This window comes from Homarus americanus, unplaced genomic scaffold (assembly GCF_018991925.1).
Source record: "Homarus americanus isolate GMGI-L3 unplaced genomic scaffold, GMGI_Hamer_2.0 scaffold40248, whole genome shotgun sequence".
Taxonomy (NCBI): Eukaryota; Metazoa; Arthropoda; class Malacostraca; order Decapoda; family Nephropidae; genus Homarus; species Homarus americanus.
In genome coordinates, this window is record NW_024712526.1 from 6,042,007 (window position 1) to 6,058,618 (window position 16,612).

The 16,612-nt window shown below is 37.8% G+C and overlaps 1 protein-coding gene across 1 annotated transcript; it reads right to left on the reverse strand.

Annotated features, from left to right (window-relative positions):
• Positions 1-493: 493 nt before the first annotated feature.
• On the reverse strand, positions 494-16,300 carry LOC121861442. The gene is made up of 10 exons (XM_042359173.1): positions 16,140-16,300; positions 13,166-14,414; positions 11,575-11,839; positions 8,675-8,829; positions 4,672-4,800; positions 4,143-4,385; positions 3,209-3,319; positions 2,560-2,756; positions 978-1,101; positions 494-838 (listed from the first exon to the last, which is right to left on the reverse strand). The coding sequence occupies exons 2-10, from the start codon at positions 14,408-14,410 to the stop codon at positions 740-742; spliced, it is 2,568 nt and encodes an 855-aa protein (XP_042215107.1). The 5' UTR covers positions 14,411-14,414; positions 16,140-16,300; the 3' UTR covers positions 494-739.
• Between the last annotated feature and the right edge of the window lie 312 nt (positions 16,301-16,612).

The window sequence follows — 16,612 nt, forward strand, 5'->3', positions numbered from 1 at the left end:
TTCGTGTTTTCTTCTTTCCTTGTGGTTATCAGCATATATATATATATATATATATATATATATATATATATATATATATATATATATATATATATATATATATATATATATATATATATATATATATATATATATATATATATATATATATATATATATATATATATATATATATATATATATATATATATATATATTTCATGTAAAGCGTGGATAAGATAAATCTTGATAAAATCCTGCAGGAAAATGGAAACAACGGAGTACTCCGTTGTTTCCCCCTCCTATATATATATATATATATATATATATATATATATATATATATATATATATATATATATATATATATATATATATATATATATATATATATATATATATATATATATATATAATGTACCACATGTTGTAAAAAATATATATATTAATATGTATACACAGTACAGTATATATATAAATAACCTTATTATATTTGACATAATATATTACAATTTCAGTGATAAAACTTGCTGCAAAAGATACTAAAGGAAAATGTAATAAAAAACTTTTTTTCATGTCTTCACCATATTCATTATTCTTACAAAATTATATTTATTATATACTGTACTAAATACCATGTAACAAAATAAATTGGTAAGACCACAAATTTTTGCAAATGTCAGTTAATCCATGGAAATATGATTAATTAAGTTTGGTAAATCCTTGTCCAGTGAGGCACGTAACAATACAGTAGCTCCAACTATGAAAGTTGTGCCACCATCTGTTTAGTGTTAGCATACTGCAGTACCGATGATAGGAGGACCATACCCTGCTGGATGTAATTTTTGCCACTTGCCGTCTGTCAACAAATGGAAAATACAAAAATTATTAAATTTATAAATTTTGGTGATTGTTTTAATTCCTTCATCATCATGATTCATCAGGCAATAGATCGAGATGTATTGGTGATTTTGTTATCTACCCATGTCACGACTCACCTGTAAATAGATATTGGTGATTGTGTTATTAACTTGTGGGTCAGCTGCTGAGGCCCCGGCTGTAATAGCTCCACATACTTGGTCTGCGATGTTTTCAATGCCACCACACACAACATTAGTTAACCTGGGAAATTGTGGTTAAAGAATTCAGAAGAAAGTAGGTGAGAAAATACACTGCATGACTAATTATGACAATACAGGTACTCCTCGACTTACGACCTCCGCAGTCGTATAAAATATTTTTCAAATTACGTATTTTCTAGTACCAAAATGTTTCTGTCCCGTACGACAGCGTGGGATGGGCCGCCTCGTGGTGTACAGCATCCACGCCGTAGCCCGCTCAGTTGGTGTTTGGCCGTCGTTGTTGTTAGAGATCACACTGTGTACTGACAAAATTTTCGTTTCTAATTCCCTTTAAAATGGCTGGCAAGCGTAAAAGTGAGAGTTCTCGTGGTGCTGATAAGAAAAGGAGACAGTCAATTACGTTTGAGATGAAAATTAAAATAATAATGCAATATGAAAATGGAAAAACGGTAGCAACCATTTCATGCAACCTTGGCTTCTCATTTGACGATATCAACAATTTTGAAGGACAAGGCAGAGGAATTTGCTACTATTAATAAGAGGATGCAAATGTTAGAAGAAATGGATCAAAATGTTGAGCAGTTTGCAAAAGTTGACAGACAGATCCAAGATGCACTTGCTTGCTACAGGGAGATTTACGATGAAAAGAAAAGGCAAACTGTGCAATCTAAATTGGACATATATATTAAAAAGTCCCCCACTGCTGTCTCCACGTCCCATCACTGCTGCCTCTTCACTCCCTAAAGATGACCCAATACCTTCAACAAGCAAGTATGTTAGCCTGTCTGAAGAAAGCGAAATTCATGACCCACCCAACCCTGTCTCCTCTGCTTTATCCAATTAATGTAATCTCCATGTTTAATTAAAAAACTGATTGAGGCCCCGTGTGCATTCCGGTGACTACATTAAAGATAAGTGCACAGTAACATTTTATTCATTTTTCATTATTGATTACTTTTACTGTACCGTATTTCATTTTAGAATTTCTATGTATTATTTTCGCATTTTCGACTTACGACCTGGTCGTTGGTCAGGAACCCCGTCGTAAGTCGAGGAGAGACTGTATACAGTGCAGTAATTGATCTTGGGCATTGAAGGCTAACAATCTACACATCTTAAAAACAAGTGTATGTAGTTACAGAAACTTTAACAGAACCTTGGAGTCCAAACAGATAAAATGTTGATGAAATTAAAAGGGAAAAAGAACTCTTGGATTAGTTAATTTTTAAAAGAAATGGAAAGTGATTTGGAGTACAAGCATAAAGCACTGTTTTAATTTTTTATTACAACTTAAGGGAAGGTGTTTAAAGTGATCACCTTCATTCTCTGAAGAGAATATTTGAGCCAATCTGTATATTTCTCAGTACAGCACTGTATTACCCTTTCAGAATAGTACTTTCATATAGTGTACTGTACTCTTTAAAATGAAATAATGTACTCTCATCATCATGACATAAAGGTCAACATGGTGCCCACAGCAACAAATATATCAACTCACTCTTTAAACTGTACAGCAACAGTAAGAGGATCTGCATCAGGGGTGATGAGAGACAACTCTGCTCCCTTGTGAGCCATGGCTGACATCTGTACCACAAGAGCTGCTAATGCTGTATATAATTCACGTTCAGCTGTTGGACCATCAACAACTCCAGCCTCTTGAATAAGTGATGCAGTCTCCTCAACTGAAGACCAAGCCTGTTTATTTGTGAATACAGATTTTATTCCACACTCAACATGCTCTATCATATTCTAATGCAATTTAAGGAAATGCACTCTTTTTTTTAACTTTACAGTGACCCATGTTATTGTGGTTAGCAAGTTGTTCTCACGTGCTATCGGACCTGGCTATTTCCGTGATTACCTTTATAAGTACGTACTGTAACAATAAGATAAGAACACACTGGAAAGTCAGGGATCAGATGTCATTATATTTTCAATTACTGTGACTAAAGAATCCAATCATAAGACTTAAATTTTTTTTGTCAATTCTATATGGTGACCACAAGAATAATACACACTTGATTCATGAAAAACTTTGAATAACATATATAACAGATATGGTTCATTTTCTGATTAGTTATGAGTAAAATTCCTTGGCTCTAAGTGAAATATGAAGCTGAAATTACTTTTTAAGCATTTAAGCTTACCTTATTTATTTTTTGAAAGTGAAGAGGAAGACCAATCTGCGGTACAATATTTGTTACTTGTTCTGCTAAATCTCCTTCCAATACATTGTCTTCCTCCAACTCACATGTGTTCTACAAACAGGAAATATTAAACTAGAGGCAACTTAATTAAACAAAATATTAAAAAAAATTTCTTGTCATCAAAGCAATAAAGCCACACTTCACAATATAACACTAGATGACTGAAATGTGAGATTCTATTTTAATTTTATGACTGATGGTATGCAATGAGTGAGTGAACAGTAAGAAATATAACATTAACTCACCCCTGGTAAAGCTTGCCTCTACCGGAGAGCTTGACATGTTTCAGGGCAGGACATACTATCTGGATGGACAATTTCGTTTACGGTATATATTTTTGCAGGCAGCCGTTTCTCACCCAACTGAATCAGGGTCAATCCAAGGATCCGAGTTCCTATTTATCTGGTGGTTGTCTCGGGACAAGGGAGGCTTCAGATCTTAGATTCAAGTCTTTATGAAGCTATACTCCTTTAAGCCTTAAAGGAAGTTTCTACACTTGCCTCGGTTCCCATTAAATTACAGTCTCACTTAATAGAAAAGAAGTAATACAGATTGCCTTCTTTTATGCTGGTTTTGCAATAACTGAATTTACATTTACACAATTTACTTTTTACTACCCAAATTTCATTAAGGTTCGCATTTACATGGGTGTACATCATGTTTTTCATCCTTTCTGTGCGTAATGCATCACAAGATAAAAGTTTTGTGAGCCAGAATATACTGGGAGTTTGTTGTATGTAAACATTTGTTCTACTCTGACTATTTCATCTTACCACAGAAGCAGCCCTCTGGTAACCTGGAGCTTTACCTGGGAGTGATTTAACAGTATAAATCTTGTAAGTCATAAAAGCAACTAAATTTTTTTGTACAGTACCTTGATTTCAGCATTAGTAGCATTAAGTTTCTCCAACAAATAATGCGGTAAACTCTGCAGCATGGTTCCCAACTTGGATTCACACTGCCTGGCAACCAATGACAGAGCCTCAAGATGCACAGGTCCCTCAGTAGCTTCCCATGTTTGGTCAAAAATAATCCTCTGTGAGTGCTTTGAGTCTTTCCCTCCATCTCTTTGCTCATTCTCCTCGTTAGCTGCTCGTTGCCGTGCTTCTTGCAGCATCTAGAAGGAGCATGTTATGAAAACAAAAAGAAAAGGATTCTCTCTGGTGAAAGAAACCAATTCTGAATGGGCAACATTACTGTGCTGAGAAACATGTATCAGAGACAAACACAATACAGTGTATTAGGATATAAGCCAATTAGCTGTATGAAGAAAGGCAAATATACAACTCTTGAATATTAGAATTCAATTGTGAAGAATTCATCGAAGTAGGCCATTTATGTATGAACTTTACACTAAAATACAGTAAATCTTTAGGAGGTCTTCAATATCGTCACAATAATACCAAAGACAAGTTCGGCTTCCTATTAGAGAGGATCGCTCTCTTTTTCCTCAGTCCAGGATCTCCCTCCTGAATAACATCCATTGCCTTTCGTCCAATGACTTCCAAGGTATCGAGTCCTCCTAACAGCACCTGTAACACAAAGTTATCATAAATATTTAAACTTCCTGATTTCATCCTCTGAACTGGAACAATAATCTATTATTTTATTAATAAATATAGACTGACTTTCATCATGTAAACATGTAACTTTTAACTTTCAAGATAAAAGGTCTTCTTGGTCCTTGCATTCCAGCATACAGTACAGTAGACACTTGCGATTCGTGATTTTGACGATTTTCGGTAAGCAGATGGTGGCTAGCTTGTGATCCTTTTCCTGCAGCACAATGAGTTACCCCACATAGCATCTCGTGTTTTACTTGCAAGACTTTAGTGTTTCTGTGTGAAATGGCCTCTTAATAGACTGCCTAGTGTCAGTGCTAGTGATGCTAGTGGAGTGAAAGGTAAAAGTCATTGATGACCATGACAAAGAAAGTTGAATTATTTGATAAGTTATAAGAGGGGATGAGTGCTGCCGCAGCTGGTCGGTTGTTTGGTACAGTACAGTCATGCGCCGGTTAACGTCTGACCGAACAACGTCCGATCGCATATACGTCAGTTAAAATCGTGACGCCCTGCTGGACCACCGCTCCACGACCCCCTGACGGAGACACGATGATCCTCCCCGTACTGGTCAGATAATTATGTGTTAAAGGAATATGCTTCCTTCCTTAGGCTTTTTTTAAGCATTTGCCTCCAGGTGTAATGTTAACCTACATCTATTGAGGATAAAATCTTTCACCTACAAGTTGACAATAACACATTTGCTGTAATCAGACATATCTAGTTGCCTCAACAATTGCAACCCCAGTTGCAATTGGGGTTGCAATTTCAAATTCTGTGTCATTACTAAGGAATAGCAAAGTCTCTGGTGCACTCTAAGATTAAGAGAGAAAACGGAGGACTCAGGCGTCCTGATGTGAGAGAAAACGGACTCATATGATGGGGGACCAAATAAAAAAAGCATAGCTACATGTTTTGTGGACTACAGTATTAAGCGTACCCTTTTCATCACTTTGTAATAAACCTAGCCATGCCTGTGTGTTTATGATATTTACCATAACATTATATATATATTTAGTGGGTCTAAATGGTCGTAAAATGGGAAACTTGGGGTTGGGTCTTGGGTGCCTGGAACCAATTAGAATAAATCCCATAGGTTCTGTACTTTCGTTATCATGCACTCGGCGGGGTCCCAATTAGGCACGATAACCAAGGGATGATTGTACTGAACTGTATATACTTGTGACACTGGCCAGTTGCTTCTGGTGTTATGGTACAGGGGTTCCAAGTGACAGCACTAGGATCCCGCTTCCTCTATCATGGAATAAACAATTAAAATTTAAATTGAAAAAAAAAAAAAAACATTCAAATAATAGGAAGTAGTGAACCTAAATGGCCCTAGAGCGGGCACAGTCACGTTTACGTCACGTATGCATCGCATATTCTTATAGATTGTGCTGCCAGGCGTACGTTATCTAGTGAATTTAGTCAATATTGTACAGTAACAATGGACCTAAGTGCAAACCTGTATTGTACATGTACTAAATGATTACGGTACTAAAATTGTTATGTCTATTGCAAATATAGCTTGTTTATACAGGTATTCAAATAAATTACTATCTTACAAGAATCCCAGCAATGTAAGTTATATTTACCCAGGTCGTTTGGGTGGCAAATTATGATTAGAGGTTAGTCACTCTTAAGTAATGATAAATAAACACGCAGGCAGGCCTTCAGCGCCAACTGTCAAATCTTATCTCAAATAAATAAACAAACAAACACCAGACATTCTGTCACCTCACCTCCCGCCCCCTCCCCCCTGCTCCCTCCTTCACACACGCTCATGGCTACCTCCCTCCTCGTGTTCCCAGACAAAAGATTGGTGATTTCTTTATGTTTATTTTATATAATATCTCAGACTAAAGTTAGGGTAATATAATTTGCATTGCTGAAATCGTTGCAAGACAGATTAATTTAAATATAAGCGTCATATATTTTGCTCAAGATATGAACAGTGTAGTACATTAGTGTACAATACTGTAGTACAATTATAATAAAAATTTTTCAACTGTATTTTTGGGTAGATTTACATAAATTTCTTCATTTATTTTCATCCATTTACATACACACACCATACTAAAATAAACGTAAAAGAAATAAATGACCTTAGTGCAAAGCTGGCATGCACATGTACTAATTTGATTACGGTACTAAAATTGTTATGTCTAGTGCGAATTACTGCATGTTTATATTCAAATAAATCAGTATCTTACAAGAATCCCAGCAATGTTAATTATATTCTCCTAGGTCATTTCACTGGCATTTTAAAATGAGAGAAGCTTAGTAGGACTGTTAAATAAACACACAGAGACCATCGGCTCAAACTGTCAAACATATCACCTCAACCCCCCCTCCCCCACCCCTCGCTGGCTGGCTGGCTCCGTACCTCTCCCCCAGCCAGGGTTTTAGGCTTACAATTTTTATCTTATATAATATCTCAGACTAAAGTTAGATTATAATTTGCATTGCTGGAATCCTTGCAAGACAGCCAATAATTTGAATATAAATGTCATATATTTTGCTCAAGAGATAAAAATTGTTGTACTGTACATTAGTGTACAGTACTGTAGTATGTTTATAATATAAAATTTTTCAACTGCATTTTTGGGTAGATTTACATAAATTTCTAAATTTATTTTCATCCATTTACATGCACACACCATACTAAAAGAAACGTAAAAGAAATAACTGTCCTTAGTGCAAAGCTGGCATGCACATGTACTAATTTGATTATGGTACTAAAATTGTTAAGTCTAGTGCAAATTATAGCATGTTTGTATTCAAATTAATCAGTATCTTACAAGAATCCCAACAATGTTAATTATATTCACCCAGGTCATGTCACTGGCTTTTTATAAGAGAGAAGCTTAGTCACTGAAGAACTGATAAATATACAGGTACACGCGTTAGACCTTGGGCCGCTGCCAACTGTCAAACATACTACCTCCCCTCCCCCCACACCCCCTCGCTCGCTCCCTCTCCCCCAACTGCCCAGCATTGCTGGAATCCTTGTAAAACAGTGAATAATTTTAATATAAACGTCATGTATTTTGCACAAGAGATAAAAATTAATCACCTGTATCACATTACATTAGTGATTTAAGAGTAAAAGTGTATATGTACGTATATAGTATTCCACATACAAGTAAGTATAAATACAAAGTTTATGTGATGATCGGACAATGTCTATTTCGGTTCACGTCACGTTTCCAAGAACGTATCAAGGACGTTAACCGGCGCATGACTGTATAGGCATACAGTACAGTAGTGCACTAGGGTAGTATAAGTTGCTCTTTGCAGTTTTGCCTATTCATGCCATTCCTTGGAACCTAACCCCTGTGAATAACAAGGGATTACTGTACAGTACTGTTCAGAATTTAAATTTTGTTCAAATACTGTATCATAGAAAGGTCTGTACTCCGTCCACTCCAGGGCCTTTGAATTCTTACAAGCTGGCTTCTTTTCTTTTGATGGTCTCATCTGTAATTGCTCTCTCTGTTAACTCATTTTACACCCCTGAGGTATACATTCTCTTAGGTACTGGCATGTTATCCATGTCTCTTGTGTGAATACTGATGCAGAGTACAGGTACTCATTTACGGTATCAGTTGTTTGTCTGTCGTCCCCCTACCAATTCTCTTTATCACAACCAATTTTTTTTAGCTCATATTGATTCTAAGCTCATACACCGGCTTCACCTGACACAAAGACAAAAACCAAAAGTACAGTCAATGGAATGAAATACTGGACATTGTTTTGTGGAAAAATTAAGCACAAAACTCCAGTACTGAAGTTAGCTTAGCTTATCTGATATATGATCTGCTGTACACTACAAAACGTCTACCTTTGAGCTGGCAGTTTCTAGAACTCCTGAAACACCAGAAACCAAATTTCCAAGAGAGGAGAGGCCACCAAAGCTGTAGTCTACTACACCCTTGCTTCCTTCTCCACCACCATCACTGTTCTTGCCTGCTGCACCATCTTCATTAATGTTCAAACCTGAGGAAGTGAAATTATAAGTAAAGATTCACACACTTACCAGTACTGTACATCATTTTAATTATTCTTTGAATATATAATGTTTGGTGGCATTTGATAAATTTTGCCTGAACATATTGTATTACTATAGGGGGTGTAGGAGCACATTTCTGCAACTGTTCATTATATATAATTCTTAATCCAATTGCTCAGAGGGGCTGATATGATCACTAAATAACTGTACACTATCAGAGGAAGGGAGAGAGTGGGTATATGAGGAAGGGGTGTGATGGTTGGGGATGCATGTGTGGAGGGATGAGTGGTTGAGGTGTGTGTGTGTGTGAGGGAGGGGTGTGTGTGTGTGTGTGTGTGTGTGTGTGTGTGAGGGAGGTGTGTGTGTGAGGGGGTGTGTGTGTGTGTGTGTGAGGGTGTGTGTGTGTGTGTGGGGAGTGTGTGTGTGTGTGTGTGTGTGTGTGTGGGGAGGAGGGGTGTGTGTGTGTGTGTGAGGAGGGGGTGTGTGTGTGTGTGTGGAGGGGGTGTGTGTGTGTGTGGGGGTGTGTGTGTGTGTGAGGGGGGTGTGTGTGTGAGGGAGGGTGTGTGTGTGTGTGAGGGGGTGTGTGGGGAGGGGGGTGTGTGTGTGAGGGGGTGTGTGTGTGAGGGTGTGTGTGTGGGAGGGGGTGTGTGTGAGGGGGTGTGTGTGTGGTGGGAGGGTGTGTGTGTGTGAGGGTGTGTGAGGGGTGTGTGTGTGTGGGGAGGGGGTGTGTGTGTGTGTGGGAGGGTGTGTGTGTGTGTGGGGAGGGGTGTGTGTGTGTGTGGAGGGTGTGTGTGTGTGGGGAGGGTGTGTGTGTGTGAGGGAGGGGGTGTGTGTGTGAGGGGTGTGTGTGGGGAGGGGTGTGTGTGTGTGAGGAGGGGGGTGTGTGTGTGTGTGTGAGGGTGTGGGGAGGGGGTGTGTGTGTGAGGGAGGGGGTGTGTGTGTGGGGAGGGGTGTGTGTGTGTGTGAGGGTGTGTGTGAGGGAGTGTGTGTGTGAGGGGGGGTGTGTGTGTGTGGGGAGGGGGGTGTGTGTGTGAGGGGGTGTGTGGGAGGGGGTGTGTGTGTGGGAGAGGGGTGTGTGTGTGAGGGGGTGTGTGTGAGGGAGGGGGTGTGTGTGTGTGAGGGAGTGTGTGTGTGTGTGTGTGTGTGTGAGGGAGGGTGTGTGTGTGTGTGTGTGTGTGAACACTCCATCACTCAGCTGGCAGTCCACTGCCCACCATGTGGTGGTCAGCCTTTTATCAAACAAATAAACAGAATAGGCTGACCACTCAGAGAAAGAGGTAAGAAAACAGATGAATACAATAAGCTAAACACTCACCCCAACACGCGAGGAAAAAAAGGAGAAAATTTTCTGAATAGACCTAGTGGGATATCAGTGTTTTTTTAATAAAACTACACTATTGTCATATCAGAGCAACTTCACCCTCTCGGCTTTTTCTATTGTTGTGGAGCATTCTGGTGGGATGCTTGATGTAAGAGGGGTGTACCGGCTAAATCTCTCTGACTCGAGGGGTCAATCCTAATACAGTACATAAGCAAACCAAACACTAATTTTCCAAACCGGGAACATATCTAAAGAAATATTACTGTACTCTCAGTACATGTATGGAAAAAATAGGGGAATAAGAGCATTGAAAGAACGCAATGAAGATATTGCACAGAGATCATATGAGGCAGTAAAGTACACTAAGACCAAGGCTCGAGAAAAGAAATAAAGTATACTGTACTCTGTACTATTATCTCAGAGAAACTTAAAAAAATTTTCGAATGATTTGAAACCAGATACCAGATGAACAATGATGTTAGAGAAATCCGACCGTGAGAAAAATTTAGGAGTCATGATAAGTAGGAATCTTAAACCAAGTAAACAATGTGTATTTGCTCGAAACAAGGGTAACAAAGTACTTGGGCTCCTACAAAGGAGTGTTACCGATAGTTACAAGACTAGCGAGGTCATCCTAAAACTATATCTTGCACTTGTGAGACCTCACCTGGATTACGCAGTTCAATTCTGGTCACTGTACTACAGAATGGATATAGAATCCCTAAAAAAAATTCAGAGGAGAATGACAAGACTAATCCCAGGGATTAGAAACCTTGAGTACAGAGACAGGTTAAAGTATCTTAATTTGCATTCCCTTGAGAGACATAGAGTGAGGGGCGATATGGTCGAGGTGTATAAATGGAAGTCAGGGCTGAACAAAGGGGACATTACAAAGGTACTCAAACTATCCAACCAGGAGTGAATTCGTAACAATGGTTATAAATTAAGACAAATTTAGATTTAGGTGCAAAATAGGTAAACATTGGTTTGGAAATAGAGTAGTGGACGAGTGGAACAAGTTACCAAACATCATCATTAACTCGAATATGCTGTGGATAGCTTCAAACATGGGTTGGATGGATATATGAACGATGGGGGGTTGGGTGTAAATGGGACTGCCCAGTGGGCCAGTATAGGCCAATAGGCCCGTTGCAGTTTCCTCTATTCTTATGTTAAACACTAGTCAATATACTTCTACATTGCTAGTTTTTAAATGGGCATCCAAGAGCAACAGCTCTCTCAACTCCAAGATTTTTCTCCCTCACTGAAAAAAAATGCTGCTTATGGTAAGTTTGATATGGGGAGAAAGAGAGAGAGAACTTCCAGGGCAAAAATCAGACATAAATATATTGTAGCCCCAAAGAAGTACTACAGTAGATTATTTCACAATGCATTATAGTACTGTACTTACACTCTTCCTCATTTGATCCTTGATTTTCCTCTTCTACTTTATTTGTTAGGCATTTTTCTTCACTTTTCCTCATTTTTTCCTTCTCTGCAACTTGCTGAGCCATAGTGACAGGATCTGGGACACCTAAAGTGCCCTCCACAGTCTCCATGACAGTACCAACACCACGGCCAACTTCTCGTGTGAAGGTGGAGGCAGCAGAGAGAAGAGAAGTACCCCAGCCGCCCCAAGATCCTCCCCACCCATCAGTACCACCTTCTGAAGACATCTAACATAGGCATAAAAATGTTAAAAAAACAACTACTACTTATTTTCCAGTAGAACAAAGGCATAAATACACATATACAGGAAAATAAACCAGCATTGATACTCAGAGAGACATACTCAATTATCCCATCCTCACATGATACGGGGAATAGGTCTATGGCAATGAGCACTAAGAATTAGGCCTGCACTGTTTCTACTGTACATACAAAACATCCAAGTATATTTTCTCTCACATGTATTACTCAGGACTTCTTTCTTTCAACAAATTTCTAACTTCATTCATCACACAATCACTTCTTATACCTAAATTACAGGTTACTGCTAAAACTATTAAGGTCTTGAAATTCATCGATGGATTATGGCAGGAAATGAAAAGCAAATGGAGATTAGTTCTACAGGTGTATCCACTTACATATCAGAATGGATAAATGAGAAATGTTCAAGGAATGTGTGTGTCTACGATTTTTGTAAATTTATAATTACAACTTATCAACTAACTTGCAATTCAGGCGGTCAGTCTGTTCTTTGTTATGAACTTTACTGTCCGGTGTTAGTATAGAAGGAAACCGGAATACCTGTAGAAAATCAGCGGTGTTTGGTAGGGACACACTGGATAACACCCTTCTCAAACCTGGCCTAAGCACAGATCGAACACAGGGGTGAGAGGCAAATGTGTTACCTCTGTACTGTACGACCAACATTTGATCACTTTTGTCTCATTCAACACAAGTTTAAGAACAACAGATCTATCTTATAGTCATTACTATTTATAGTTTCTTTACCTACATATTTTCTACATTTACAATTATTTTTTCTTCACTTCTAGGAATTTAAGTATTTCACCTGTATGACAAAATCACTGTTGGGCCAAATATATAGTAATCCTTAAAAAATTATATTCAGTACTGTCCAGACAGTTCCGAGTTACGAATTCCTGACTTACGAACACCCATACTTATGAACGGGATCCCAGTACTGTACAATATATTCAGCACAGAAATCTGTAATTAAAATTATATACTTTTTTGCATTACATTACAGTCCAGTAATTATGTTTAACATCACTTTATTACATTTACAATAGTTGTTATGTATGGGCTGGGTTGTGTTTTAACATACGTGTACCTGTATTCGTAGCTCGGGGACTGTCTGTATACAGAATAAAATAAAGAACAATTATGTATTGGCACAGACTAGAGAACTGTACATGGCTGCAGATGAAGGTGATATTAGCATTTCCTGTAAAGAGCCACAAAAACACACACATACACCCTTGATAATTTTATGTAATAATAATGAAGGTGGAGTGTAAATACTGTATACATACATCTCTCCTCCCATCATGATGCTGATGAATTTGCTGCCACCTCTGTTGCTGCTCCTCCCACTGTTGCTGCTTCTTCAGTTTTTCTGCCATTTCTTTCTCTTTACTTTTATTTAGCTTATCTACAACCTTTTGTGGCATGCTCTTGTCTACTTCACTAGGAACGTCTTTGGGTTTAATGATGCTATCTGAACTGATACTCTCTAAGGTCTTCTTCTCTACTCTTGTGCCTATTCTTCTTGTGCCGAGCCGTTCTCCAAGTTTTTCACGGGGCTTTTTCATGCCTATTTTACATTCCCGGATCGGTCTGGAACCTGAATCCCTCTTTTCAGGTACTGTTGTTTTTTCTTCTTCTGCCTTATTACTTAGATTACTACCACCTGACTTTTTCACTTCCTTTTTTCTCTGGTTAACATTTGTTTGCTTAGTTTCTTCAATTTCTTTCACTTCTATTTCCTGCACATCATCTTCTATCTGCTTTACTTCTACAGGTATCTTCTTTGATTCAACATCTACTTTGGTTTTCTCCTGTTCATCTATTCTCTTCTCTGCATGTTTTGTTTTGTTTATGACTTCTTGTACATCACTGAAGCTATCAATCAACTCTCCTTTGCCTCTTTCTCTCTCTTCCATGAATCTTGTATCTTCTTCTTTAGTTTCCTCTTCACCACTGAGGTGTAAGTCAGCATCTCTGGTGACATTATCTTCTACAATAGTGGCTTGGTGAAAATCCTTTTCTTCTCTATTCTTTTCTAAATTAAAATTTGTCTTATCTAATTCACTGAACTTCTGAACATCCACAGGAGAATCTCTCCCAGCTGTGAGAGTCTTGTCATTTTTTGGTGGTACATTTTCTATGGTCTTAGGTATAATATCATTGAGACTCAACTCACTTAAAGCTGCTCCAACTTCTTTAAAGGTGTCAGTATCATTATCTACTTCCTGTTTTATCTTCTCCTTCGACATTTTCTCCAGTAAATCAGTAGATTCAGCAGATTTACCAATATCTTGTACCTTCTGTCTGCATTCAAATTTGTTATTTTGTTCCTTAACTATATCAACTTTGTCAAAGGTGTCAACATCTGCCTCTTCCTCATCACTAGATAGTGGGATACTCTGTGGTAATAATGAGGGTGTCAGCGGCTGGGGCTGAGTCAATGCTTCCTTAACTGGTTCTCCAGGCTCAAAGCCTTCAAAATCAGAACCTTCATCTGCTGACTGGAAATCATCTTCACTCTCAGATGACATGATCCTGAAAATAAAAATTCAATATGAATTTCCATTTAATGACTATGGGGAAGAGTAACCTAACCTAACGATGATGTAATATTAAGTTTCTTAGTTAGGTTAGGATAGGTGCCTTTAGTTGGTTCATGTTATCTCAGACTAATGATACTATACTAATGTATCAGACATCAGCAATCGTTTGAATGACAACACTGCTTCAAGTGTAAAAATGTCAGTGGGTAGATGTAGGTTAATTGTAGGAAAAAAATTATGATAAAACAAAAATTCAAAAAATTACAGTTCCCTAATTTTATTTTGGTGCCCTCTCGAGGTAAGAAAGAATGTTAAGTGTTACCAAGCAATGTCTACTTAAGTTTTACCTTATATGTAAGGTTAAACTTTCAATTCTTTATACCTGTACTGTATTTATATATTATTTTGAAAATCATACATATTTTAAATTTAGCAAAATGAACCAAACAAACCTAATAACAAATATTTTGAGTCAGCTAAATATTCTCTGACTAGCCTTGGATGAATCAAATTTATGTGCCATTGTTTAAACTGTTATACATTATTGCACTGTTTATCTATACTGTATGCTAAAAAGTGGTCAAGGAAAATATTTTTAGTAAGATATCTTTTACAATATTTTCCAAGCTCCAATGATGTCAGCCCTCCTTATTTTAGACTTGGAAGAATGTCTTCAGGTTGCTGGGTCAGATGTGAAACTGTTGTAAATGATTACCAATGCTGAATCCAATGGGAATTTCTAAAATGATTTTATTGAACATACATCAATCCACCTACAATTAGACAATGCAGTGGCTAAGTTGAGACAGCACTTGTCTTTTGTCCTAAGGGTCAATGGTTGAATCCCAGGGCACCCAGATATAAGTGGGTACCAGGGTACCTCACTTTACAGTTAAGTGATGGTAGCGCCAGCCACACTCCTCAAGTGCTGAAAGCTGAAAATAAAGTGTTCCGGGTAATCTTGTATTTAACAGGCTTGAAATCACAGAAGCCTTTATTTACAATCAGTGAGTCTGGGAACTTCTCAAAGCACAATACCAGACACTGTTACATCATAAATTGAACTAAATTAGTCCATCTAACCCAATCTAATCTGAAATACTAAAGATATCTTCTATCTTGCAAAGGAAGGCAAGATAAGTGTTGCTTTTCCCCACCATTAGTGCTGTAGGCAGAATATTTTGGTTGGATCACAGCAGACCAGCATGGGAATTATATACAGTAATAATGTTTAGGTGAAGCTCAAATTTAGGTAGATTAATTTGGTTAATTTTATGGATGATAAATTATACAGTATACATAATATTTTGGAAGTCTACAGACTCACTATCTGTAAGCAAAGGCGCTCGTGATTTTATCCACCTGTTAAATACAAAATTACTGGCCCAAACAGACTGGCAAGCCTGTGCAACACATTTTTCACAAGAGGGTAGGGTGCTTTGTTTCACCCGTTTTATTAGAAGTTTATAATACTGCAGCTGCTCGGTTAGAAAAGGGGTCGCGATACTGTTCTTAATAAATAAAAGTACAATCAAATCTTAAAATAGATTCTACCAGCGAGAGGAGTAATCTTTAGAGTGGTTTTCATCCCACAAGTCAACTGACACGAGTACCTAAATTTGATCTTTACCAATTAATTTTCATTATGACTAATATAACCAACACACATGTAATTCTAAAATGTAATTCTTTTATCATGTGAGTTACTTTCACTTACTCAGCACGAACGAAAATCGTACGAAGCTGACTGAAGGAGATCAGCTGTTCAAGTAAACACGCACACGTCACAGTACTGAGGCGGCCGTGTGCTAGCAGTTTGTGACAGTCACTTGGGGTTACATTTAAGTCTTTTTTATATACAGTATTAAATTTATATAATTTATTTATATATCACACTTTACTTATGTCACTATTATTTGAAGGCCGCGATAATTGTTGGGGAAAAGCGGATGTAGAGTTCCTTGGTGCGTACTACGTCGTGGCAAAAAAATAGGGATGGGCAAACCGAGTATTTCGGTACTGATTACTCTTTAGAACCGAGTAAACCGAGTACTAATTGATTACCTTTTTGTACCTGTCTTGTTTGTCCCATAATTTGCTTGTTTCGCATGTTGCATACATCACAGATCTACATTTTGATGTATATTTTCATTAATACAGTCGCATATTATCAAGCAAGTTTTAAAATAT

What these genes read in the sequence shown, in the direction of transcription:
- LOC121861442 (XM_042359173.1), bottom strand. Translation starts at nt 14,410, where the DNA reads ATGTCATCTGAGAGTGAAGATGATTTCCAGTCAGCAGATGAAGGTTCT. An exon ending in ATCATGATGGGAGGAGAGAT is followed by an intron (nt 11,840 to 13,165) that starts GTATGTATACAG and finishes TGCCTATGTTAG; the next exon opens with ATGTCTTCAGAAGGTGGTAC. An exon ending in CTACTAATGCTGAAATCAAG is followed by an intron (nt 3,320 to 4,142) that starts GTACTGTACAAA and finishes TCCTGTTTGTAG; the next exon opens with AACACATGTGAGTTGGAGGA.